The 27,730-nt window shown below is 49.8% G+C and overlaps 5 protein-coding genes and 1 non-coding gene across 6 annotated transcripts; 2 read left to right on the plus strand and 4 right to left on the minus strand.

The window, feature by feature from the left end:
• Window positions 1-701: 701 nt before the first annotated feature.
• Window positions 702-775, minus strand: AtWU_t270. Its single transcript has one exon. It is a non-coding gene; the product is annotated as a tRNA-Ile (tRNA).
• A 1,396-nt stretch (window positions 776-2,171) lies between these two features.
• Window positions 2,172-3,074, plus strand: AtWU_11355 (acyl-CoA thioesterase; the record flags this gene model as incomplete). Its single annotated transcript, XM_035506455.1, has 2 exons — window positions 2,172-2,279; window positions 2,376-3,074. The coding sequence occupies 2 exons, from the start codon at window positions 2,172-2,174 to the stop codon at window positions 3,072-3,074; spliced, it is 807 nt and encodes a 268-aa protein (XP_035362348.1).
• A 400-nt stretch (window positions 3,075-3,474) lies between these two features.
• Window positions 3,475-9,954, minus strand: AtWU_11356 (malonyl CoA-acyl carrier protein transacylase; the record flags this gene model as incomplete). Its single annotated transcript, XM_035506456.1, has 5 exons — window positions 3,475-3,546; window positions 3,603-4,028; window positions 4,079-4,194; window positions 4,244-4,732; window positions 4,779-9,954. The coding sequence occupies 5 exons, from the start codon at window positions 9,952-9,954 to the stop codon at window positions 3,475-3,477; spliced, it is 6,279 nt and encodes a 2,092-aa protein (XP_035362349.1).
• Window positions 9,955-11,335: 1,381 nt separating this feature from the next.
• On the minus strand, window positions 11,336-12,223 carry AtWU_11357 (alpha/beta fold hydrolase; the record flags this gene model as incomplete). The annotated part of the gene is made up of 1 exon (XM_035506457.1): window positions 11,336-12,223. One exon carries the CDS (start codon window positions 12,221-12,223, stop codon window positions 11,336-11,338), a length of 888 nt encoding a protein of 295 aa, XP_035362350.1.
• A 443-nt stretch (window positions 12,224-12,666) lies between these two features.
• On the minus strand, window positions 12,667-17,845 carry AtWU_11358 (P-loop containing nucleoside triphosphate hydrolase protein; the record flags this gene model as incomplete). The annotated part of the gene is made up of 16 exons (XM_035506458.1): window positions 12,667-12,931; window positions 13,008-13,385; window positions 13,443-13,526; window positions 13,574-14,192; window positions 14,245-14,309; window positions 14,359-14,409; window positions 14,454-14,528; window positions 14,626-14,698; window positions 14,745-15,080; window positions 15,138-15,300; window positions 15,360-16,093; window positions 16,147-16,380; window positions 16,436-16,715; window positions 16,767-17,002; window positions 17,050-17,572; window positions 17,636-17,845. 16 exons carry the CDS (start codon window positions 17,843-17,845, stop codon window positions 12,667-12,669), a joined length of 4,326 nt encoding a protein of 1,441 aa, XP_035362351.1.
• Window positions 17,846-18,761: 916 nt separating this feature from the next.
• AtWU_11359 (nonribosomal peptide synthase) lies at window positions 18,762-27,280 on the plus strand (the record flags this gene model as incomplete). Its single annotated transcript, XM_035506459.1, has 4 exons — window positions 18,762-19,029; window positions 19,083-19,279; window positions 19,333-23,844; window positions 23,891-27,280. The coding sequence occupies 4 exons, from the start codon at window positions 18,762-18,764 to the stop codon at window positions 27,278-27,280; spliced, it is 8,367 nt and encodes a 2,788-aa protein (XP_035362352.1).
• Window positions 27,281-27,730: the final 450 nt, after the last annotated feature.

The following is a 27,730-nucleotide window of genomic DNA, read 5'->3' on the forward strand; positions in this document are numbered from 1 at the left end:
TCGTATGGTGATGGAGGACATTTTGAGGGTTGCGCAGAAGATAGGTTCCGTAGCACCTTCGGCGATGCAAGGGGGGATGGCATCTTGATGGCGGCGCCATCCCTTTGAATCGTTAAGGGATGGATTTTGCATTGCCCTTCATATAGGACTGGATTGAGCCGCCCTCGTGGTAGACAATCTACTGATATACTCTGAAAATTGCTCATAGGCGACAAATCTTATGGCTGATCCGTAGAATGCTTGTTTGTGGTAGCTCCAGATCAATCCTGCATGTGTGGGGTTTGACTGTACACTGTTCATTTCCGTCTTCCTTCGCAATTTATGCACAATGGCCAATATTGTTGTCACGGTGATTTAGGATGAGATAGGCTACATACACTTCACCATCTGATTTTACTGGGAGAACTCTGTTTCTGTCTACTCACGACGTGGCTCCACAATGTCTTGCCGGTCATCCTCATTGTTATAAGATGGACGATTGTTCAATGGTCGCATACTGATGAAGCACGCTTGGTAGTCTTCTTCTGTGCCATTTAACCTCTCTGTATAAGAAAAATAACAGTAAGAAAGTGAGAATAATTAAAGGCAAGAACTTTTGGTCCACAATTCCTGCACATTTTGAGTAGATGTTGTTGGTTGTGGGTTGGTTGATGTGCCATTAAAAATCATTTGCAGGTCGGGCGGCGGCAAGGAAAAAAAGATGGTCCCAGAGGGGCTCGAACCCTCGACTTTGACGTTATTAGCGTCACGCTCTAACCAACTGAGCTATGGGACCCAGTTGATATATGTTCGACTTTTCTATAACCTTAAGAAGGAACACGGATCTCACGCAGTTGAGATTCGTTCTACCCTGAACTCACCACCATGGCGACCCAATAGTAAGTAACAATGCCACGATTATGGTATCTTTTTAAGTCAAATAAATTCGACAAATATATTGTGCACTGAGTTTATCTAGCTTTAACAGTAACATGCGTGAAATCGATTCGTCATTATGAGTGTCTATCGAATCATGGTGTTCAGATATATATTTGAGCGGCATCAGACAATGAATCTATGGATATTATTTCCATCACCCTCATAGTAGACACACATCGAAGGTTCCCGGTCAAGTCAATACGCCGAGGGTAATTACCATTAACACCTATTTTTCCCATTCAAATCTCAAACGTTAAGGATCTAGGATATGGTTGCTGCCTATTCAGAATGATACCACCCGAACTCCGTGTTGCACAACCAACAGCAGACATTTCGAGCCAACACTGACAATGGGATACGGACCACGATGCCTAGGAATGCACACGCAAGCTCGTCAAGTAGTATCAAGTTTCTAAGCTACTGACAAGGTGACATCGGTCGTTGTATCAAAAAACACTGGAACACCGACGATCCCTCCGGACCATAGCCCTCTGCCCAAGCCATCCCTATTTTCGAGGAATGTCACCACGTTTGACGCCTCTCGCCATCGGGACCCCAAATGATTCATCTCCTGGCTTGGGACCAACAAAAGTATAAAAAATAAATCATGTTACGGACACTATCGCGGAGTAATCTGGTCTTCATCTCCACCACGATGGTTCCTGGCACATGGCAGGCCACGCGACTCCATAGGTGGATCCGCATCCTGCCGCAACGTGTCGGAAGGCTTTGTTCCACGTGGGCATTAACAATGAACGATATACATCGTATGGCGCGTAAATATGGGATGGCTGTAGGTGCCCCATGGTGTTCTATGTATTCCTGGGTGTTTTGACGTATGTATGTTTGGTATGTTTGGTATGTTTGGATTACCGGTATGTAATAGGTTACACACGGTATGTATGTATGTAACGTATTACGATTCAACCATCTCCCTTGTACTACCCACCCAAGCAAGCTAAACGCCGAAGGATCCGACCTGCAGATGCAGGGAGCTGAAGCTGCACCTGGATGATCAAAGCAACAAGAGCTAGTGAGGCTTCTGTCTACATCGAAGCGGCGAAACGCCGCCCGAGTACCGAAGGTAACAACAGGACGGGCCATGCTGACAGTGGCCCAGAGTCATTGAGCAGCAGAATTGCTACCCTAGTTTCTGACATTGCACTCTTTTGTCATCTGTGTCCATCATACGACCGAAAGTCACTCATCCTAGCAAGTACACACACTGCCACCATAGTCATTCTCAAGGCACAATGGACACGTCGACCATTCTCAACTCGATAACCTGGCAAAACACCCTCCTCTTCGCAGGAGGGGCTTACATCCTCCTCAATCTGAAAGGCCTCCCTTTCGTCTGGCATGTTCGTTTCCCTTACTCTTACCCTCAATCCACGCATCTCTCAACCCAATTGCTCATACAACACACCCCCCCATACTAACCAAAGAATCAAAAACAGATTCGCCTCCTCAACTGCCTAAAAGAACACATCATCCTCAACCGCGCCCGCAAAGTGGATATAACCACCCATGGCCCCCAATCCCTCTTCTACCCAGTCATTACGACATCATCCACCCCGCTCCTAGAGATTGACTACAATATGCACAAGTCCAACGCAACCTATTTTACCGACCTAGACATCAACCGTGTGCATTTGATCTCTAGTTTATTCAAGGACCAGCTCGCGCTAGGCTTTTCGGGTGGGGAGCTTAATATTGCTCTTGGATCCACGGCATGTGTCTTTAAAAGGGAGATAAAGCCCTATCAGACGTATGAGATCCATACGAGAGTGTTGAGCTGGGATGAGAAATGGGTATATTTTGTTAGTCATTTCGTCAAGACTGGCGGGAAGAAAGACAAAGGGGAGGTAGTGTTTGGCGGCAGTTCGACGGGTGTGAAGGATGAGAAGAGTATCTTGGCATCTGCTGTCACGAGATATGTTTTCAAGAAGGGGAGGATATCAGTTAGTCCGGAGACGGTGCTCTCGCGGGCTGGCTTGTTGCCGGAGAAGGGGGTTAAGATGAAGGATGGGTTTTGGTCATGGGAGAGGGTTGAGGAGGAGAGGAAGAAAGGGTTGGATGTGGCGAGGTCGTTCCTTGCGTTGGATGGGTTGCATGCAATGTTTAGGGGCGACGGGAAGGCCATTGGGGTGTTTTGATGGGAGGTCGACGTGACCGATAGACATAGATGGCTTGAGTACCTGGTATTGGTCAAAAGCACCATAGAATTTGGAGGACATAGATAGAATGGCTTGGAGCTCGAGGAACGTGGACATGGCCAACTTAGTGATCAGTGAGTTACATGCATTGTAGGCGTAATTCAACTCTCAATGGACTGTCTGACATGCTGTTCTTTTAAATGTAGCTACATAGTTGCGCGGACTGAGGTCAATATGTGGTAACGTGGTTTAATTTAGTCTTATTTCATATTGCTGATCTTACTAACAGACCGCAGAGGACAAGGAAAATTGGACATAGAATGATATAATCAACTAGTTAAGTATGATATTGAACATTCTGGTATCAACAACGCCAAAACCATATATAAACCAAATGCAACTATGCAACGACAACCTCCGACGACCGAGCGACCTTTTCCAACCCGCGCTCAGCATCTATATACCCTTGCCACTGGGAACGACAAAGTTAGAATTTGGAAACCTAGATAACAAAGGTAATCAACTCACCTCTGCCAAAACCTTCGCAATAATTGGCGACTTTGTTAACCGGAACACCTGCCGGAAGTATTCCTCGCTAACTTCAAATGGCCGCGCCGTCAGGTTCGGGATGTACTTGCCTACCAGACGGTCCGCACACAAAGTATCTTTGTCAATGTACTTGTAGAGACATGCACGGAAGGCTGTAATGCCTGGGCTAAGGAAGGATGAGTGGAAGGGCACGTCGATTCCTCGGAGCGGCACGGTGGCTACGCCACGCTCGAGCTGAATGGGTTGGGGCTTGGCTTTGGCGGCGCTGGCGCATTGATGGAGAGCGTCAAGCACGCTGACGCGAATCTCCTCGAGAGGCTGGGTACCATGGAGGATAGCCTCGAAATCAGATTGATGGCGCTTAATTTCGCCGATCAAAGAGGAGAGGGTGTCGAGGGCTCGAAGCTAGGATGCATTAGCAGGCCTTTTATAAGCAGTCCAAGTTATTGACTTACATCACCCGCGCAGACGTATTGAGAATTAATGACGTTGTAATTTACGATTTCAAGCAGCCATCCAGTTTCGCTGGCAATCAGCGATACCAGGTACCGCAGGCGGTCTTCGTTGAATGCTAGAAAGAGAGTCAACAAACAGTCACAGAAAGCGGCAAAGGGACATACACTTCGATAGTCGACTGGGGTCGACCGCGCACATGGAAAAGTTTGACCTTCCTTGCTCGTCGCGTTCGACTGCCATCTGCATTGTCAGACCGCGGTAGAAAACCACAGATACCAAACTCTCAATAGGCATAATTTCGGCAATGGCTGCCAAGGCAGAGTATTCCCCCAGAGAGTGACCAGCAAAGCTGCAGTGATCTGCCAACAGCCCCTTATCTTTCATGTCTTCAATGATAGCCTTCTCCATGAGGGTGAGTGCTGGCTGGGTGAACTGGGTGGAAGAGAGAAGGCCGGTGCTGGATCGGAAGGTGTGTGACTTAGTATCCTCTGTGATGTCCTTGAAAATCTTCTCCGATGTTGTCCGCCCATCTGCATGGATCATCTCACAGCGAAGGGCCATGTAATTATCGCGGATCGCTCGTCCGCGAGCACCGCCGAAGTGGATCTTGAGTTCTTTAGGGTCGTTTCGGACAATGTCGGTGATACGGAAGCCTAGACAGGTTTAGAAATGTAGTCATGTGGATGGAAACATACTCACCGAAGTTCTCAAGGAAATGCTTGTCGGCTAGGTCCCACACCTTCCGCGCTGCAGGGCTAGAGGCATAAAGTTCCATGCCCATTCCCTTTTCTTGGCTGCCTTGGCCAGTAAACAGGAAAGCACTGCTGGGCTGCTCAATTTCAGCTTCCGCTATAATCAGCTTGTCTCCAGTACCGGCACGTCGGGCCTCTGCATGCACTAGCTTCCGTCCGTTTACCATGCCAATGTGTTGCAGGACCAGCTCCACATCGTCCTCTGGAAGAACCATTCCAACAAAGTTGCAGTTATAGCGCCTAAAGCCACCAGGGTTTCCTGGGGCAACCAGCTGCTCAAGCAAGCTACGAACCCTTGCGCTCATGTGCATGCCGTGAGTGATGGTGTCCGGAAGATCTGCATAGGCGGCAAAGGTCTTGGACACATGGATCGGGTTATAGTCGCCGGAGACAACGGCATATTCTTCATTAAATGAGGGAGACTTGAACTGGATGTCGCCGCCGCCAAGAGTGATTGGTGATTGGAATAAAACTGGCTGCTCGACCACACTTCCATGGCGCTTGAGATAATCCATGATGGGGTTGCTAGTTGAGACGCCGACTGTGTAATCAATGTAAGCTACCTCGAGGACCTCACCGGTCGGAGACCGACCGTAGACATGACCGAAACACCTTTGTTGGCGGTAGAGCGACTTGCTTTGAAAATGGGCATGTGTCTCCAGCTCGAATGTGAGCTTATAGCCCCGAAGGTCTAGGTCTCTGTCGCTAGACACAAACCACGGCTTGGAGTGAAGCACTGCCACATCTTTAACAGTTGTCAGTTGGAGCTCAAACTTGGTCTCTTTTGTCTGCCGAAAGGCTATGTCGTAGTCGTTATATGATCCGCGGTACATGAAGCGGCTAACGACCTCCACTATATCCACATCATCTCTAGTGATGAGGGAAGAAACCTCCACAACCTTGCCTGAGTCTTCATTCAGAATGGCTCGGATGTGTGCTCTGGAAGAAAGAACATCACCATCCCGGATGGGTTTTGAGCTTCCTAGCCTGCGGAATTGGTTGGATAGGTGGACTAGTTTCATAAGGTTACCGCTGATACCGTTGGTGAACAATGGCTTCATGACCGATTTCCAGGCAACAACGATTGCATAGTCCATAGGGGCATCCATTCTCTGCTGACTCCTCGAATGAGACCCCGATGCGGATGTACTGCCAATGCAGTGACTGAATCTTCTGATATCATCCGCTGTTACAGTAACGACATCACCGTGGAATTCATCTTCATGTGAGGGACCACCAGGAGATCTGAGCGGCTCACCGAACCAAAGTATATGATAGAAATCCTTCACTCGCTCAATCTTGTCAGAGAGAATCTCTCGAATAGGCGCAAACGGGAACTCGGGATGGTAGCTAAATAGAAGCTCGAGACCTGCCGGTGCTCCGGTGACAGTGCGATTTTCGAACAGCGTGGCCTTGATGATGTCCTCGCTAACAGCACGCACCTCAACAACCAAAGTCTGCAGCGCATCCGCTGCTCGCTCGAAAAGCCGAACGACCGACTGTTCGGTAGATGTGCACTCCTCTACTTCAACGTAGGTGTTGTTCCGAGGAGCGAAGACTCGCCTTACGGGGTTATCACACAGATTGTGTCCTTGAACGATAGACTTCTGCGAGAAAAGTGCATGTCTCCAGCCCTTCTGCGTACCAGCCAGTCGTCGCATCCAGCTCTCCAACGAAGGCAGCTCATTACCGGAAATCGTAGGGTCGAATGTTCTGGTCAGGGATATTTCGCTCGGCACTTCACTCATACCTCCTTCGGTCAGAGGTGTCAGAGGTTGCTCGTTGTCATATCCCAGCACCGTGAGGGACTTGACCCACTGAGAGTGGATGCCATCCAGCAGATGCTTGATCGGCTCGTTTGGCACCGTAGTGTGCTTGGCGGCGACAGGCCCATGCAGAATGCAGGTCCTGCCAACATCCTGGCCCGGCACTGCCTGAACGTCTTCCGACTGCCACAGCGAGTCTTTCTTGAACCACACCTCAAAATCCTCATCGAGGACAGGAATAAATGGAACAGGCTTTTGACCACGGCGCCGGCACAAATGGATGAACATCTGAGTACTTGGTACATCCATCAGCTCCGAGGTTGCTCTAGCATGCCTGATCAAGAACTCTTCAATGGCCGTGTAGGGTTCATCGATTTGTTCAACTGCCCGCCAAAACCGGGACCCGTAATTGCTGTGCATCTCGCCAACAATATCCTCGAGCCATTGAAGAAAGTCGAATGTCAACTGCTGCAGACTGGGATGTATCCAGCGAGCCTGATGCTTGATGTAGAGTAACTCGACCATTCGCCACACAACTGCAGACAGTGTCATTTCGTTCAATTCGCAGGGCTTACCATCTGCATCCTGTGCAAACCACACTTTCTGGAAATTCTTGTTGAGGCCGTCAATAATGCGCTTCTTATTCTCCTGTAAGAAGGCAACTCTTGCTTTCTTGTCTGCAATGCTAAACACAGTTCGGTCCATCTCAGCCCAGAAGAGGACCCCCCGGGTGGCGATTTTGTGAATTGGCTCGCCCATTTCGGACCGGACGGTAATGATTCCTCCAGTAGATCGTGTATAGGTCTGGTCCCAGACTGCATCATCGGCACCAGGGATATCTACAATCAACTGCTTGGCCTCGGGGCTGGTGTGAGCCTCCTTGACTGTCATCACTCTACTACCGAGTAGGATCCCGTCGAATGGCATGAGGGATGGTGCATTGAAGGCTTTGCTCCACTCTCCAGTCAAGTAAGGCAGGGTATCGTCGGCAGCACCAAAGCCGCTACCAGCGACTAGGATGATATTTTTGCACGCTCTGATGCGACCATACGTCTCCAATATGGGGGCGTGAAAATCCTCATAGGAGTGATGTCCACCTCCTCTGCCACCAGTCCACTGAAGTATAATTGGGAAGGACTTGTTCACGCGGGCGATGTCGATGACCTGCTGGATTGCCTCCACAGAGCCGGGCTTAAAGGCAATGTGCTTTAGGCCAAGCGTCTCGATATACTCATTGGCCACGTCGACAGAGGGAACACCCGCTCCAATGGTCATTCCATCAATCGGGACGCCCTTGGCACGGAGCTCCTGTAGCAGGGGAATCTGCCAGCGGACGGAACTGGGGCTCGCATAAATGATATTGCATGTTACTCCCCGCCCTGGGATTCCATTTTGCACGATCTTGTTGATCGCTTCTTTCATGGCATCCTTGCTGTAGTATCCCCCTCCAGCAAGCTCGATATGGTAGCCAGCGTTCATGGTAGCAGAGACAAAGTCCCATGGCACAGTAGTCGGCGTCATACCAGCAACCATGATAGGAGGAAGCCCCAGCAACTCGCTGAGCTTGGTTTGAACAGTGACCTTACCCGTTGCGTCTCTGACCAGGCGTGGCCTGTACGCCTCTGCCCAATTATCAGCATAAACGACGGGGTAGTCGGAGTAACGATTGAAGAGCTCTGCCTTATTTCCGTACTCCTCGCTATGCTTCATAGAACTACCAAGTATCAAACGAACACCCTGGCCTGCCTTATTATGCATGGTGACAGCCCCCACACCGGCGCTGCCGCCCGGACCGAAGTCGATGATATGAGTAGCATCTGGAAGAGAGGTTGCTTTCTCCCAGTGTACTGGCTCGCGTGCAATCATGCTCACGACATCACCGATGATATTTCTGTCTTTGTGAATGCGCATGTCATGGCCATCGGTTGTAGCGTAAAGAGGAATGCGCAGCTGGTTACCTGTGATGTTGATATCCGCGAGATCGTTCATTACCAAACGGACGACCTCATCCAGATACATGCTATGGAATGGTGCGGTTATGGGTAGGAAGCGATGCTCAATCTTAGGTTTCCGCTTGCTGGCCGGGATCTGTGCCTCGCGACTGCTCTTTGATGGTTTCAAGCCACGTAGGTGCCGGCTCAACCCATACAGACTAAGAGGCGGCCCGGTCACAACAAGATTTTGAGGACCATTGAAGAGGGAAATAGCAACATGGGATTGTTCCGGAAGGTAGCTATTGACTGTGTCGATGATCTTCTGTAGCTGACCCGGTCGAAGGTTTCGTACCCTGAGCATGGGACCAGGTGTCCCTTCTCCGTTGTCTTCTGCATCCCGTATAACTGATTCGGGGATGAACTGGGGAGGGAATATTTCGTGACTGCGACAGGAGATGAAGAAGAGAATACGGAGGGCTTCGAGAGAGTGTCGGTAGAAGTCTTCCCACGTATCTGAGACAGAAGTTACGAGGGCTACGACAATCCCCTGTGAATGACCTGACACGCCGGACAGATAACCATGCATTTCTCGCGGCGAGAGTCCCATTGTTTGACAAGCCACGATGAAGTGACACATTTGGAGGAGACCAATTAGGGGCATGCTGACGGGGGCAGAAAGAAGATACGCCGACTCTGGCTCAGAGTCGGTCTTCTCTAGCCAGTCCATGAGCGAGAAGCCATGTTGGAAATGAGGCTTAAATGCGGGCGCACCAGCGAGCTCTTCTAACAATCTGGCCCCGGAGAAAACACAACGACGGAGGATGTCGGTGTACGTCGCGTATGTATCTTTCAGGTCCTCGAAATATTTCTCATCATTCCCCTGACCTCCGAATATTGCGTATATACGTGACGGTCCATCTGTAGCGGACTCGAGGAGGAGAGAAGGTTGACGTCTAGACTTGCGACTGAGGGTACCGTATGCAGCAAAGTATGCTTTGATTATGGGGGTCTTATGTTGAATATCAAGCTGCGACAGAGCGGAGTGGATATCATTTCCACCAAGAAAATCTTGTTCATAGCTCTCTAAGAAAGCTTCAAGCAACTGCAGTATTGCCGCGGCGTCGTCGCAATGTGTGTCGTCGCTAGACCGGGTGATGCAGAAGTTGATGAACTCGGCGATAAGTCCTTCTTTGGTAGATAAGTCGTTCTCTGGCGAAGATGAAAGTAAATTCAATATGAAGTCCTTCCATAATTGATTTGCCAATGGTAGCTGCAATGCAGGTAGGGATATTCTCGTATCAACAGATCCATATGCAATGATCAACGGCCGTTTGTCGCCGGCGACAGAGGACGGCCGAGAGATCTCGGGAGTGAGGCCCGCGAATTCCGAGCCCAAACTCGACAACGGCGTCTTGACAGTCATGGTGATAAAATGAAAGGAGAGGTGAATTGGCTGTGCTCCAGAGATCGGGTGTCAGAACAGTTGCCCTTTGAAGTGATATATCACACCACTCACTGTAGCACGGGGAGATAAGCCTGGCAATGGGGTCATCTCACGATAACGAAGGGGGCCAAATCGGAGGTCTCGGTCCGGAGAAACAATGGTGGGCGACCCAGGAACACGGGTGAAGCATAAAGATAATTTGCAGCGTAAAAGTGCCTGTTCCAGGATCCGACAAGGCGGAGCTGAATCGGAGGCTGTATACGTGCGGTGATGATGATCTTGACGTTCCTTACAGGATCGTATTGTTCGTAAACAGTAATACCACATGTCACAAGTATTACATACGCATACACAGCAAAACCAAACCGCGCTAGACGTGCCTTACTAGTGTATCAATTGTATCGCCTGAAGTGTCAAATCTAGTGGAACCGGGCAAAGCATGGACACATCCCTCCGGGGTGATCCTAACCTATCATCGAGGGAGGATCGCTGCTCATGAGTCAGGAACTGAATCCTTTACGGGAGATCCTCCTATTGCGGATGCAGCCGGCTGTCGGATCCTGTTGGATGGAATTATCAGTCCCTGAGGTCATCTCCGAGACGAATGCAGAGACCAAGATTGATACCGATACCGACACATCGACGAAGGCAATCATCCTGGAACATTCCAGCCCCAAGGCACGCGGGCTTCGAAACGTGGCACGCACGTGTCTTAGCTGCTGCAATATAGTAGTAGCATATTCTCGTGAAACTCTATTTCCGAGCCTATGGTGCCACCGGGGCTGCAGCGCTTAATTCTCTATCGTCGCTGATAAGCAGGTGACAGAACTTATTGGTTGATGCGAATATCGTAGAACCGGGAGTAGTCATTTCAACTCAGACTCCACGGCGGATTTGCTTGGCAGGAGTGCCAGAGACAGCCAGTAGCTGAGCCATTCACCCACCTCGGACATCAGTCAGAAGTCAGCAGTACATCCAACCTCCATTTGCGGGTTCTGACCGATATGGGAAGCTAATGCCGCGACTGCTGAACAGAATCGTGATATTACCAAGCTGCTTTAGTGTCCGGTGACACCAGCACACCCTAACATGAAGTCGAGCCCCGTGAGGACCCCTGACTAGCTATCAATCATGGTATCGTAGGAGCAATCCATACGATTTAGTTGAAAGTTAGTCAATGAAATGAAATTACTGCGGGTTTGAGAGGGAATCAAATACGCCACCCACTTTATTCTCTTCCTAGAACATGCTCTCTTGTGCACTTCTCGAAGTCCAATAAAAAGTATACATTTCCACATCATCGGTTGATGATTGTAATATAGACCTTTTCTGCCCTGAAAATGAAAAGTGCATACAACCACTATGCGACAATCGAGCGAATAGCCCTAGCGATACCCTCCGGATTTTCCAACGGAATCAAATGCTTCACGCCCTTGAAAACCTCAAACTGCACCTCAAAGCCCCTTTGAGCCAGCGCCCCAACGACCTCCTTCTCAATTCGATCCTTAATCTCAACAATATCCTCCGATCCAGCCAGTACACTCACCCTAACCTTCCACCCTTCCAGCCGAGTAGAGACCTCATCCAAAGCAGATGTAATATCCTCCTGCATGCCATGTAAAATCCACCCGTCCCGAGCAAGAGTACTTCCCGCCAAACTATCCCTAATGGCCATGTTCATATCGTCACTCGAAATATTCTGCACACTAGACAGAACATTCTCGACCGTCCACCGAACAGAGGCTTCGTTATCATATGCTTTGCGTTGTTGCTCGCTCATCTCAGCGGGCAGGATCAGTGGTGTTGGGGGTGCCGGGGCGACGAGTACGAGGCCCTTAATGAGGGATAACAGGCTGTCGGAAAGCTTCGAAAGAGTAGCTAGGGTGACCTTCGCTCCCATGGAGTGACCGATCAGGATCACGCCGTTGTCGACGAGGGAGGTGGTGCTCTGGAGGTGGGATAGCACCGAGGCAACGTCCAATGCCATGGGAGTAATGGAGTAGTCTTTTGAGCTGTCTGCGGGTCCTGTGGATTGCCCCCAACCGCGAAGGTCAATAGCGACTGTGTTGTATGCGTTGCCGAGGGTGTGTGGGGATGTAAGTGAAGTTTGCTTGTGCCATGTTGAGCTGGAACCGCCCCAGTAGTGGAGGAAGAGAAGAAGTGGCGTAGATGATGAGGAAGACTGAGCTTTGGTGATGGTGAAATGGATGTTGGTATCTGGGCCGGTGCTGAGATGGTGAGACTCCATGATATTCGATGCTTCGATGGTTCGGAATACGGCTATATTGATCTGATGAGGTAGGAAGTGGAAACGAAGAAGCAAATATACTCCAAATCTGGAGAGAAATCCTCCTTTCTATGCTCCACCGTTGGGCGACGTGGCATGATAAGCCGGAATGGTTAATCCGGAAGTATTTGGAATTATGAAGGAATTAATTCCGTTTAGTGAGTCACTGCTCCATAAGCAGAGTAGGATTGCTAAAAGCATCTAGGAGACAAAGGAATGCAACAGAAGAAGTGGGAAACGATGTCATTGGTATAATGCCGGTGCTGTAAGCCACTCAGCGGCAATACGTGGACCGAACCAAACATCACTGAGCACATCCAGTCACGGTGTATTAAGACAACGGTTGAAATATAACTCCCTGTAAGCCTCAACCAGCAGAAAGTAGCACTTAGACATACTCCTGGCTATATCTTGAGCCATGACTTCTCAGGGTCCATGTCTGTGGTGGTGGAAGTAATGGTGCTTCTCCCGTAGAGTTGGCTGAAGAGGCCATTCTCGGCCAGCAAGTCTTTCGGAGCGCCACACTCGACAACGCGTCCATTCTCAATGACAACTACTTTGTGGAAATCAAGAATGGTATGGAGTCGATGAACAACTGCAATAACTGTGCAGCCTGCGAATGCCGTCCGGATGAGACGCTGCATGAGTGCGTCAGTTTCGGGGTCGACACTGTTTAGTAGAATGTTAGCTATTATTGACCACAACGCACATTGATAATAACAACTCAACAAAGTGACAAACTTACCTACTAGTCGCTTCATCCAATACAACAACTTTGCTCTTCCTCAACATAGCAGCAGCTAAGCGCAAAAGCTGCTTCTGCCCCTGCGAGAAACTGTCTTCTTGCACCTGGCCGTCCAAGCCGCCAAGTTGTGTGGACACGATGTCCCACAGTTTGACCTCTTTTAGCACATTGGTAATACTTTCCTCGGATTCTTTCCCAAGTGGATCTATGTTTTGTCGTACAGTGCCGGGAAGGATGGTCACTGCCTGGGAAATACATGAGAGAGACGATCGGATGTCCTGGCAAGAGATAGAGCCAAGGTCTAATCCGTCGATAGTAATTTGACCATTGTCGGGTTCGAGAAGGCGGAAGAGGAGTTGGACTAATGAACTCTTGCCACTTGATGACCTTAGTACTATCTCATAAGAGCCTGCAAGAGGGACAAAGCTAACACACCTGCCACTAGGACCGCAAACAGCGACCATCTCACCAGCTGAGATTGACAATGTCACGTCACTGAGAATCGGTTCGCTATCGGGTCTGTGTACCGGTTAGTACTTAGGAGTAACAATGTGAGTGGAAAGTACCTATAAGACGCAGTAACATTGAAGAACTTAATGTCACCCCTCTCCGGCCAGCGCGTCGGAACTTCAATATGTCCCTCCGGCCTATCCTCAGGTTGAACATCATCCTGAAACTGTCTGACACGCGACACTGCTCCGATCGATGTTTCTAGGACAGTCCAATTTGAAATAAGTTGTTTCAGACTTTCGCTCACGTTAATAATATTCAGCAGTCCCAGTCCCGCAGAACCAGCTCCAATAGAACCAGGAGCGCCGACTGCGATTCCAACAATCAACGTTGCCATTCCTGCCACAACCATGTCAAGGACGAGGGTGAGCCATCTCTGGATAACGAAGAGCAGGTAATACGGCCGTTGCGATGCATCTGTTAATCCGCAGATATTGTTGAGAAAATTAGTCTGCCATCCGAAAGCGCGAATGGTTACCAGTCCGTTCACGGTCTCCATGAAGTTGGAATAGAGGGGAGATTTGGCTTCTAGTTCCATGAACCGTAGCTGGCGTGAAGTTCGGAGATAAAACTTTTGCAGAAAGTAGAAGACTGCAAGGCATAGTGGGATGATGGCTGCAAGGTATTTTCCAGTGATGAAAACTATTAGCAGCTGTGCTATTGCAGACATGAGGGCTGGCTAAATGTTAGTGGCGTTCTGTATGGGAGGGCGACATTCTGGACATACCAACGCTCGTCTCAACAAGAGCAAGTGGTAGCTCCATATCCACTAGTTGCATGTCTTGACTGAACCTAATGCGCCTGTAAGCTTCATGTCAAAGTACAGCGATGGCTATCTTACTTGTTCGTAGTCACGCCAGAATCCGTCGTATTAAAGAAAGATATCGGAGCGCTGCAGAAGTTAGTAGGGCTATGAGGGGAGGGCAGTGGACGTACTTCAAAACAGTGCGAAGCAGAATCTTATGCAATCTTCTTGACGCCCGGGGGATCATATTGCTCATCATATGCGTACTTCGTGTCAGTTTTAGCCTTGTCCATGGTGAAGATAAATACTTATCAGCATCCCAGAAACAATGACAGTTCCGCCATAACTGCTAGAAACGCATACACGCCCAAATACATGCCAAGGTCCTTATATGGGTGCCTTTCGTTTGCAGCAGCCCACCACTGGACCCATACACCTGCGAATGTGAGCTTAAATCAGATAAAGCGGATTACAGTACCTACTCGGAAATGCCAAACTGAATGTGAAGATTGCGACCGCGATAAAGAATACCACAGAGTTGAGTATTCCAACCATTTCAAGATAGTACTTATAGATCGTCACATCGCCTGTCCGACGGCTAGCATCAGATGTTTCAAGCTGCGCGGCAAGTTCGTGCGGTACATCGGGATTGGACTGTCTCACAATCCAGCTCAGTCTTGCATCGCTCATTATGGGCTCTGGGAGGAAGTCTCCTCCGCTAGGGCCGGGGAGGCTGGAAATAATGGAATCCTCCTTTTCTGAGAAACGGACTTTGCTATCGAGCGTGATGGTGTAGTCTGCGGAGGAGGTAAGGCGAGCTTTGAGATCAAGGTTAGTTTCTAATATTCTCCAGGATGTCTAAATAGATTACTTACTGGAATGGGTTGCAAGGATGGTGGTTAGGTTGTGTTTCCGACAAAAGCCACCTTGACCGAACAGCCGAGCTATCACTAGCTTCTCTGTGTCCGCATCGAACCCACTAAATATATCATCGAGGAGCAACAAGGGCTGTCGTGAATAAAGCGCCCTAGCAAGTGCCTGTCAAGGTAGTTATCAGTGTCTCGTAATTTAGAGCTCCAGATACTTAAGTAACCTACAACACGATGCTTCTGGCCGCCGCTCAATGACAGTCCTTTACTTCCCACAACCGTCTGAACACCTAACGGCATCGACCTCAGGTCTTGTCTCAAGCCAGAAGCCTGCGTAACCTCCCGAAACCATCGCGGCTCATAAGTCGCAGGGCCAAGGATATTACTGAGAATAGTTCCGTTCTGCAGCCACGGATCTTGACCACAGAATGCGGCAGACGAGTAGCGACACCTCATGTACCCTTTGGTCACGGCTGTCTCGCCCCTCAGGCCAGCTAACAAAGTCGACTTCCCACAGCCAGTTGGGCCTGTAATGATCGTAAGCGTAGACGGTCGGATTTTGAAAGTCATTCGTTTCACGACCGGCTCACGAGTAGATACCCATCCCACACTCCAGTTCAACGCCTCGACTGCATTCTCCATTTCTGTAATCTTCATTTCCATGTCTCGGAGGTTGTCCATTTCTGGGAAGAGGGTCTGTTCGGAGGTGAAGGAGCTGAGGAAGCCGACTTCTTTGGTGTTCTCGGTCATTAGGAACACGCGCACGCGCTCGATAGATCCGACGGCCGAGATGAGGTTTGGAACAGATTGAAGTAACATTGACATTGGGTTCTGAAGGACCGAAAACAGAGACAGAGTTGTAAATGCCCTTGCGGTGGTCAGCTCCGGGCCATTGTCAGATCGCGATAAGGCGATGAATATACCGAAGCCGACGACGGGCGATATGACCGAAGTTCCGAATGCTGGTGAATGTCAGTAAAGAAGTTTTCAAGTAGCCATGAACTAATGTACTAACACAAGCTGACAGCGTATATGAGAAAGGATCGGAAGCGATTAGCGTATCCTATCTCCTGAACTCGCAAATTTTGTACAAAATCCATGAACCAAGGGGTCAGTCCTTCCAACTTCAAGCTCTTCATGGAGTTGATCATGTATGTCGTGACGTCGATTCTCTTTTGTATGCCCTCAACCCAAGTCGCCTGACGTCGCCCGACAGCCGGTGCCATGGTTGCAGCAGTAGCTCCACACACTAGCAGAATGTTAATATCCAATCCTAGCTTGTCTGCTTCGGTGGAAAGACTTACCGACTGCAATAAGGATAGGACTCAGTCCTCCATAGTTCAGCTCGCGATATAGCAGCCACAGTGCCAAAGCAATTTCGATAATATTACCCCAAGCTTCATGCATGTAGCGCATACCAAAAGCTATCTTTTCGATGTCAGCGCTCATCAACGTTACCGGCGCATATTCTTCGGCCGTTCTCGGATCCATGGAGAGCGTCTTCTCATAGATTAGCGGCACAAGGCAACCCCTCATGAGGACGATAGTACGGTAGGTGATGTGCTGGTAACATGCTTCGGAAATCTGAACCAGTATTAGCATTTCGCAAAGCACCAAATATTTGACCAAAATCACCCCTAAACCCACGTATACAATGATATATGCACCGAGCAGCCCATATCCATCCTTGCGATTGTGTTTCTCCGACAAAGTTTGCAGGTATTTGACGACCGCATCGATAAGAAACGGCTGGGTGAAGGTGAAAGCCGTGAAGCACAGTCGAGGAATAACGGCAGTGAGAAGAACCAGCTTGTGCTCCCACGCCATAATCCAGAGAAGTCCATTTCTCTTGCCTTTCCTTGTCGGGCTTGCTACTCATACTTAGCTAAATTCAAAAAAGAGAGGGGGACAAGCCTACCATTCTCCCAAACCTTGGAGAAGCTCTTCGAACAAACTTCAGACTGCAGGGACCGGTTGAGTGTGAAGAGATCGTCTGCCTGTAGATCTTTCTTGGAGCCCAGAAACAGTAACGGATTAACCCACCAAAACATGCGCCGGTTGATCCACCCGACCTTCTCTTCAGGACTGTATGACTGTTCCAATGTACCAAGCGCCCGAGGCCAGGCCTCCTGCACTAGCAAGACCAACTTCCATATAACCGAAATAGTCAATAACTTGAATATGTGACCATGATACCCCACACCCCATAATGTGCGTAGTCGAACGGCATCGAAGGCAATGGTAAAAAAGAGGTAGATCTCGTTGAGAAGGGCCGGTTTTACAGAGCGCGTGTGTTCAAAATGCGATGCGACACCGAGCATAATAGCATCGACCAGACTGAGCGCCGCAGCTGGGATAGTCGTGCGTGTCACGGGTTCATTGCTTGATGTCCATGATACTAGAATAGCTGTTTGGACGGCAGCGAACCACCCGTAGCTGATCTGCGACAAAGTTAAAGATGTGACGAAAACTTGGGCGCAAGAGCACAAGATTATGCGACCTACGAGTTTGGCCGTATAAGCGCCATCTTTACTTCCATCTCTCGGTGCCTTTCTGTATAGGTAGACCACTCTAGGGAAAAGACAAAGAAGTAAAAGTCCGATCGGGCCGATCGTCATTACAGACTCCTCGAATAGCAGAGTAAAGTCGTAGCCGCCATAACACTCCCGACCCTGAGGCCCGAAAGCATCTTCAGAGGCGATGGTGCAGTTCATTGCGACTTCGCCTATATCGATGAGTAGTGAGACGAGGCGCGGATTTGTGCCATCTGGAATAGGGCGACACAGTTTGCACTTCAGACCTTGGACTGCCAGGACTCACTCCTATGGCGTTCGTTGAGTCGCACTGCCTAAGCTCATAGCACTGTCTGGGGTTCTCCAATACTGTTCAAAATCCTTAAATGGATTACCAGCAGAGAGCTTCTGCCTGCCTACCCCCGACATTGTCAGGGTAATGCGCCGGCTTGAGCGCCTGTATGTCCAAGAGGGGCATAATCATAGGTGCAGGCGACTGCGGAGACGCTTTCCAGGCGTGAGTGGTGCTCATTGGCGGGTGCGTAAATATAACCACGCCATTGGAGCAGGTCGGATCCTGCAGCGACGCTTAGACTTTCATGTTTTGGACCCCACACGATCTTCGCTGGCGCGATGAGCGAAGCCTTGGACCATGCAGGAAGGATCCTTGCTATCCATGTGGCCGGTGGGTCCCCTTGACAATTCTCCCCGAGCACGGTATCATGACGGCCATGATTACCGTGACACCGTTACATACGAAATACGTGACGGTTTGGTATCAGAGCAGGTATCAATACTAGGTTCGATACACATCTGAGGCAATTACGCGATGGCTGCATGCCACAATCGTATCAGCTTCACTTGCTCGATCGATTCGTTCAGTCCCTGTTGCTCGAAGCCTCCGACACGAAGCTGACAGAAGAATGTAGTGTTGGTTCTCAGGCTCAATCCAACCTTTCGAAGGCCGGACATCTTTGTACAAGCCTTGTCGATAGACATATCCTGGGAGAGGCTTTCTTTCTTGTTCCTAAAGTTCCTTTTAATCAAATCAACATGGCCTGCCGTCTGTCTCTTCCTTCTGCGAACTCTACCTTTCTCTCATTGACAAGCTGCGCAAATGGCTCCAATTGCTTTATCCATCCCTGAGCCACCTCGTCTTAGCATCGAGCCTAAGTCTCTCGAAAGCATCAAGCATGACTCTATCTCAGTCTCGGAGCAACCTGCTTCTATAGATGACTTTTTGCCGCTTAAAGGGAAGACTGGAATCACAGCTGGGGTACCCGAGATCCTCTGCACAGCTTTTGGCCTTGCCCTTCGTTGCTATAGTACCGAGAGCGTAAACTTTGAATACCATGACGAGGCAGCAACTGAGTCGCGCTCCACGAGTGAGTATAGTATGCCGAGCTCCGAAAGCACTAGGGATTAACTATAACCACAGACATATCATTCAATTTGGATGAGTTCCTCAAAGTCGAAGACCTTCTGGAAGCAGTGAGGACGGCTTTGCAACATCCTCAATCCGTGCCGAAAGCACAAGATGCCAAACGTGACGCTCAACCATATCAAACCTTCCGCAGCGCTATAATCCTTCGCGAAGAACGTGTAGATGGCAAGCCCATCTCGCCATCGCCGAAGGTAAGGCTCACCTCCTTATCAGCAACTCAAAGATAGAGGCTTACCACGTATAGCTTGACCTCGAGCTCCATGCCATAAGTACTAAGAATGGCATTGACATTCGTATGCTCTATACCCCGTCCACGGTGTCAGAGAACCTCGCAGTCCATTTGGCCGACACTCTCCGTCAGACATTCGAATTGGTCAACAACCACCCGGACACTGACCTTGCAAGTGCAACCTACTTGGGCCCGCTAAGCCGCAAAGAGATCATTGACTGGAACTCTAACTCACCTTCTCCAGTGATTAAGTGTGCTCATGAACTAGTTCGACAGAGAGCTTTCCTGCAGCCACAGGCCCCTGCTATTGACTCTTGGGATGCGCAGATGACGTATGCAGAGCTGAATTCATTATCTGACCATCTAGCTACCGCGTTGGTAGGGTTGGGAGTCAAGGCTGAGGTGATTGTGCCATTATGTTTTGAGAAGACGGCATGGTATGTCGTAGCAATGCTTGCGGTGCTAAAGGCTGGTGGTGCCTTTGTTCCTCTCGACCCGACGCACCCTTCATCACGCCTACGAGAGATTGTCAGCCAAGTCGATGCACCAATTGTTTTGACGACAGCCAAATATCACGATCTGTTCGGAGACTTCTCTGTTAAGGCAATAATAGTCAATGAACAAACAGTCATGACGAGTGGTGACAGGTGCCTTGCTCCAGTCGCTGTCACACCTCAGAATCTTGCATACGTGATATTTACCTCTGGTAGCACCGGAAAGCCCAAAGGCACGATGATTGAGCACCAGTCCTTCTGCAGCGGATCCCTGCGGCAGGGCGAAGCGGCCAACATGGGACCTCATTCTCGGATCTTTCAGTTCGCCTCATACAGCTTCGATGTGAGCATTCTGGAGATCCTCACGGGGCTTATTTTTGGCGCTTGTATCTGCATCCCGAATGAACAACTTGGACGCGCAGACTTTGTCAAGTCCATGAACGACTTCCGTGTCAACTGGGCTTTCTTGACGCCGTCGGTCCTGAAGGTATTGACTCCTGATCAACTGCCGCTCTTGAGGACTCTAGTACTAGGAGGCGAAGCTATGTCAGAGTCAGATATGATGACATGGGCGGGAAAGCTCCAGCTGATGAACGGCTATGGGCCCAGTGAATGCTCTGTCGCAGCTACTGCCAACACTCAGCTCAACCCCCAGTCCAGCTCACGGAATATCGGTAGAGCGATCGGTGGTGTATGCTGGATAGTGGATCCGCAAAATCACAACGTACTACTCCCTGTTGGCGCCACAGGTGAGCTGATCATCCAAGGACCTATTGTCTCGCGTGGGTACCTCAAAGACCCTGTGAAGACCTCCGCAGCTTTCTTCCAAAGCCCTGCTTGGATGACCCTGGGTACCTCACAAATCTGGGATCGCTTCTACAAAACGGGTGACCTGGTACGCTACGATGCAGACGGTATGATCCATTTCATCGGACGTAAGGATCACCAGGTCAAGCTCCATGGGCAGCGAATGGAATTAGGGGAGGTAGAGCACCATCTCTGGACAGATACACTCATCCGTAACGGTATGGCACTCGTGCCATACACTGGTCTTTGCAAATCCCGCTTAGTTGGTGTTGTGTCTCTTCATAAGCAATATACGACTGCCTCGGTGCAGACACACCCGAGTATCCGCTTGGTGGACCATGCCGAGGCCGCAGAAGAAACACAGGCAATTGCAAAGAGGCTGTCACATCTGCTTCCCTCCTATATGGTCCCAACCGTCTGGATTGCCCTGGAAAGTCTTCCACTCATGTCGTCGGGCAAGATGGACCGGAAGAAGGTTGCGGAATTCGTTGCTGATATCAGCACCGAGGCCTTCCAGCACATCATGGGTAACTCCGACAAACCTGAACACAAGGAGTCTATGAGCAATACAGAGACATTGGTAAAGACGGTCTGGTCGAAAATCTTGAATATATCGGAGGAGCAGATTGGCAAACACAGCAACTTCCTGTCTGTGGGTGGTGACTCTATCAAAGCGATGGCTGTCATGTCTGAGTTCCGCAAACTTGGAGTGACGGTTCTAGTAGCTGACCTATTGCGGTACAACGTCACTGAAATTGCTTCTAAGATAGAGGAGTCTGGCTCGGCGAATGTGCTCCTGGGCAGCAAGGCCGATCACCTTCCGACATCGCACCTACAGCGCACCTTCCTCGAAGCGTCACGTTCTGGCAACAGTGCCATCCACCACGCTATACTGCTGAAGCTCAATCACAAAGTCAGTATCCAGCAGCTCGACAATGCCTTGAAAAGCATCACTTCTTCCTATCCAGCGCTCACTCTCGAGTTCGAGGAGCAAAATGGGGAATGGTTTCAAGCATTCAAAGACCACGACGAGCTTGAAACTCCAGTTTACCACCTGAACCTGAACCATGTTTCTAGCTTGGAGGAAGCGAAAGAGATTTTGCAACGTCGTCAGGCATCACTCGGTGTAAAAGGCAACCCAAGTTTCATGATTGATTTGTTCTCTGTTCGCGGCTTACAGCACATCTCTCTTGTCGTGCATGCAGCTGCCCTTGATTCACAGTCTCTAAATATTGTCGTCGGTCACCTCGATTACCTGCTTCAGTCAGATGAGGACAAAACAAAACATGTCTGGGAAAGCCAGCTTTTGACCAGACACGAGTTTGCTGATGCCTGGCTTGACCACCTCAGAAGCGAAAATGGCATGAAACCTGTTACCAGCCCATTGCAAAACTTTACCACCGCCACTGTCAGCGGAGATCGGGAATATTTTACAGAGACGCTAGAACTCGACTGCGAAACTACAGAGCTTCTCACTGGGCCCTGCAACGCGAAGTTCGGCACCAACACACCGGAACTACTTCTGGCGGCATTGATCCCCTCATATTACCAAATCTTCAAGAAGCAGGGCCAACCCACCCAGGCTATTATCGAGAGCTCTGCCCGGGAGTCTACTCTTAGCAAGGACTTGAGAGGCCTTGTTGGTCAATTCTCTTCAATGCAATCCGTGCACGTGCCTGTGGAACACTCGGATCAGGTCACTCTTCAGATAATCCGTGAGACCAAGGACAATATTCGCCGAAGAGATAAAAGTAGCACTCTTGGCTCTTCCAACATCATCTTCACCTACGGCTTGCCTGGCCATATTATAGATGGTACTGTATTGAAACAGATCACTCCAACTGAACGACACGGTTTGGGCGCCATGGTCGACACAATAATCGAGGTTTCATGTCTCCTTGAGGCTGGACAGTTCAGAATCACGGTCGGGTCCGATCAGGTCAGCGCTCAGGAGCTATCCCCGTTTGTCGACCAGTACAGACGGAACATTGCGCAAGCAGTCGAGATCCTAGCACCCAACACGGTCAGGGAATTCACTTTAGCGGACATCCCATTACTTGCACTCGATTATCCATCCATTGACAGAATTAATCGTCAGCACCTTCCACAGCTTGGTCTCAGGTCATATCAGATAGAGGACGTGTATCCCTGCTCTCCATTGCAGCAAGGTCTTCTTATGAGCCAAGCCAGGAAGCAGGGCAGTTACAACGTATCCATCGGCTGGGAGGTGACGTCCCGCGAGTCTGACGAGACAATCGACATCGGTAGATTGCTCTCCTCGTGGCAAAAGGTAGTCGATTACCACCCTGCGCTGAGGACTATCTTTACCGACGACTTTGGTGGCAAAGAGCCCTACGCTCAAATTGTTCTGAGACGTCCTAGAGCGGAAGTTTCGGTAACACCATGCTCAGATGTCGATGTTGGATCTGTGTTGGAGACAATCGACCTAGGCACCAACTCTGTGGTCCCTCCCCATCGATTTTCAATCAGTTTCACAGTGGATGGTAGGGTGTTCTGCAGAGTCGACGCTAGCCATACCATCGTCGATGGCGTATCCAAGTCACTGATTCTCAGGGACCTGAAGCGAGCTTACGCGGGAACACTAGATGAACCCAATGGAGGTGCCAAGTACAGTGACTTTGTCCAATATGTTGCTGCGAATGACATGGCTGCCAGCATCACTTTCTGGAAGGACCATCTTGCCGAGGTCGAACCATGCTACTTTCCCAAATTGGCTGAGGCTGAAGGTACACCTGAGCTGAAGTACGCCGAGGTAGCGCTTGAGTCGCCTACCAGCGTTCTGCGCGACTTTTGTGTCTTCCACAGTATCACGATATCCAACCTTGTGCAGACAGTCTGGGCTCTTGTCTGTCGGGTGTATGTTGGTCGAGACGATATTTGCTTCGGTTATCTGGCATCCGGAAGAGATGCGCCCGTCGAAGACCTAGTTAACATGGTCGGGCCAACGATCAGCGTCCTCATATGTAAGGCATTGCTAGAAGACTCCACTATTGTCAAGGATGCCTTGAAGGCTTGCCAAGAAGAGTTCCTAGATTCTCTTGCACATCAGCACTGCTCGCTTGCAGAGATTCAACATGCACTTGGACTCGCAGGAATGCCATTGTTCAACACTGGCATTTCCTTCCAAACTATGACTGACGTTGACAGCGACGAAATTGTGACTGATATTGACTTCAAGGGACTCGTCGTACGAGAGCCGACAGAGGTATGATTTCACTCGATAACAATTTGCAATAATTGACCTGGTGTAGTACAATATTACGGTTCACGTTATCGATTCGCCGAACAACCTAGACATCAAACTTGGATACTGGACCGACAGTATCTCGGAATCCCAAGCTCAGTCCATCTCGGGAACATTCTCTGCCATTCTCAAGTCTGTGATTGAGAACCCTGAGGCCCGAGTTGATCAGCTCAGTGTTATCGGCCGGTATGATCTGTCGCAAATTGCATCTTGGAACCAGAATGTGCCAGAAACGGCATCTTCTACAGTTCCATACCTCGTGCTTCAACAGACTATGCGCACACCTCATGCTATTGCGATTGACACTCTGGCTGAAAAGATAACTTATAAGGAGTTTGGACGAATGTGGTTATCTCTGTCTCAATACTTGACGACTCTTGGCATTGGCGCCGGAGATTACGTGCCGCTGACATTCGAAAAGTCAGCATGGGCTATCGTTGCCATGCTTGCTGTTCTGGGTACTGGAGCTGCATTCGTTCCGCTCGATCCTAAAACCCCGGTGGAGCGCCTCCGCGAGGCTTCTATTCAAACTGCAGCCAATGTTGTGCTGGCATCTCCAAAATACGCTTCGAATTGGGACAATCTGGTTCCAACGATTGTCAGTGTTGATCAAGCTCTCCTCGACAAGCTAAAGCACGAAGGAGATGATCTCAACCAAGGTGTCGTGAGAGCCCGCCCCCATGATGACGCCTACGTCATCTTCACTTCTGGCAGCACAGGCAAGCCCAAAGGATGTGTTGTGCAACACGCAGCCTTCTGCTCTGGCGCCCTGGCTCAAGGAAAGCTTGCCTGCCTGGGTCCCTCATCTCGAGTGCTGCAGTTTGCCTCCTACAGCTTCGACGTTAGTCTCCTGGAAATCATGACATCGCTCATGTTTGGTGCATGCATATGCGTGCCAGACGAAGATTTGAGCAAGGATATCAAGCATTGCATTAACGTGCTCGATATCAACTGGACGTTCCTTACTCCATCTGTTCTCAAACTTTTACAGCCATCCGATGTGCCCTCACTGAAAACGTTGATTCTTGGAGGCGAAGCTCTTTCAAAGGGTGATATTCTCAATTGGGCCGACAGGGTACAGCTGTACAATGGGTACGGACCTAGTGAGTGCTCTGTGGCAGCAGCAGCTAACCCAGGGCTGCAACCTACTACCGATCCAGCCAACATTGGACATGCAGTTGGTGGCGTCCTCTGGGTTGTTGATGCCAAGCAGCCTTCTAAGCTACTCCCCATTGGTGCTGTTGGAGAGCTCTTGATCTCAGGACCAATTCTGGCGAGAGGCTACCTAGGAGATCCTGAGAAAACAGCAGCTGCATTTGTCGAACAGAAGAGCTTTGTTCCAGGATCTCAGAAGCTTGAGCGGTATTATCGCACTGGTGATCTTGTGCGATACAATGCAGATGGCACAATTCATTTCATCGGCAGAGCCGATGGGCAGGTCAAGATCCGCGGCCAGCGTGTTGAATTGGGCGAGATCGAGTACAATATTGAGCGTGATCAGAATATACACCATGCACTCACTTTGCTCCCTTCTCAGGGCTCGTTCAAGAAGCAGCTCTTGGCTGTTGTTTCTTTCAAGGGCTTTGATCTTCCTGTTGAGGACGGACGAGTTTCTCTCGTGCCAGAGAACAGACGATCCGAAACTATGGCAGTCGTGACCAGAATCGCTAACACCATATCTGCAGCCCTTCCGGTTTACATGATTCCGGCCCTGTGGGTACCAGTGAACGCGATCCCCTTGTTGCCTTCCGGAAAGCTGGACCGGAAGAAGGTTCGGCGCTGGGTCGAGACCCTGGACGATGCCACATATGAGCAGATTGCCAACGTAGGATCCAAAGCCAGCGGCCGCGGCCCAAGTACACCTGCCGAAGTTGAGCTGAGACGTATTTGGGCCTCCGTGCTGAACCGACCTGAAGAAAGCATCAGTATGGAGCGATCCTTCCAGAGCCTTGGTGGCGATTCCATCTCAGCTATGCAGGTTATCGCTCAGTGTCGTGATGCCAAGCTATCGCTCGCAGTCAAAGATCTCATTCAATGTCCTACTATCGCCGAATTAGCACTGAGAGTGCGACCTCTGGATGAAGATGCTGAGCCAATGGAAGACGAGATCGGCGTTCCATTTAATCTCTCTCCTCAGCAGACTTGGGAGTTCGACCTGAAACAGCACTGCGATCTCAATCGATACAACACTACATTCTTGTTATCGGTCCATTCTGATTCCGACCTAGAGCCGGTGGTGGCTGCAACGGTAGAGCGCCATCCCATGCTCCGTGCTCGGTTCCAGCGCGATGATTCGGGTCGCTGGATGCAATATATCCCTCTGGACCGGTCCAATAGTCATATGTACCAGGAGATGGAAGTGCCTGACTTGAAAGCTATCGAACCATACACTGCGCCCAACCAGTCGGGCTTCGATTTGCAGCGTGGTCCATTGATGCGTGCCATAGTCTTCAAGCTTCCGAATGGAGACCGGTATGTTGGACTTACTGTACACCACATGGTCATCGACACCGTTTCATGGCGCATTCTCCTCCAAGATATGCAACAAGGCTTATCCACTGGGGCAATCACCTCTCACCGTTCCGACTCATTTGCCTTGTGGTGCCGTAAGCTCAAGGAACATGCTGATCAGAAATGGACACCCGAATACGCGCTGCCCTTCTCCGTTCCTGCTCCCCGATACGACTACTGGCAAATGGAAGAGTCTATGAACCTTTTTGTGACCGAAACTATCCAGGAATTCTCCCTAGACACCAAGACTACTGCCCGCTTGATGGGAAAATGCAACCATCAGTATCAGACTAAGCCGCTCGACATCTTTCTGTCAGCAATCTTCCATGCGTTCAGCGCCACGTTCAGTGACCGACCGGTACCTGCGGTCTTTATCTACAGCCATGGTCGGGATGAGTTTGGCGGAGATCTTGATGTCTCCAACACTATTGGATGGTTTACCTCCTCCACTCCGGTAGTAATCAAACCCTCTGGTGATATTGTCGGCGACTTGCAGGCTGTGCGAGATGTGCGCGCTAGTGTGCCGGGCAACGGGGTTCCTTACTGGGCAACTCGCTGGCTGACCGAGGATGGCCATGCCGCTTTTGAACATCACAGTCCGTTTGAGTTGTCTATGAACTATCTCGGCCAGTATCAACAGCTGGAGCGCGACGATTCTGTACTTCGTTATGTGGATGTGAACAAGCCAAAGGCGACTGGATCTGGGTCTGGTCTTCTGCGTACCGCGCTGGTTGAGACCCAGGCCATCGTAATCGGGGACTCCCTGCAGATCAAGTTCGTTTATAACACGCGCATGGCACGGCAGAAGCAGCTTCTCGAGTGGCAGGCCAAGGTTAAGGAGTCACTGCTGGAGATTGCCAGTCGTCTCGGGGATGGTATCGAGTGAGTGACGTTCTCGGGTTCCTGTATATAGTCTGTTTTCCCCATTCGTCTACTGTTGTTTTGCGAGTACTTGTATCGTGTTGGTCATATTGTGTATGTGGCGTTTGACGGTGGATTCTGACTGGTTTTCTCGGAGATTTGTAGATAGGCAGACTCTAATGGATGTAATCATACTATGAAAATTCTTGATTAGCAGTAGATGAAACTCCACCCATCTTGGTCAAACGAAAATCACTGTAACTGTCTAACATAAGCGATATGGCATTATTGTGCCCGATGCAGTCACGGTGGATAGAGATGAATGAGTTTGCGAATCTCGTTTTTGACTACAGGGGTATTCTCATGATTGTAGAATTTGGCAACATGTGTGTCGCATGCGTTATTGTAGTTTGACTGTCTCCGATTTTACACGAAACGTAGGGCAGATCGGCTTATTGATGTGAGGCGGTGATTT

This window comes from Aspergillus tubingensis (genome assembly GCF_013340325.1).
Source record: "Aspergillus tubingensis WU-2223L DNA, scaffold_15, whole genome shotgun sequence".
Lineage (NCBI taxonomy): Eukaryota > Fungi > Ascomycota > Eurotiomycetes > Eurotiales > Aspergillaceae > Aspergillus > Aspergillus tubingensis.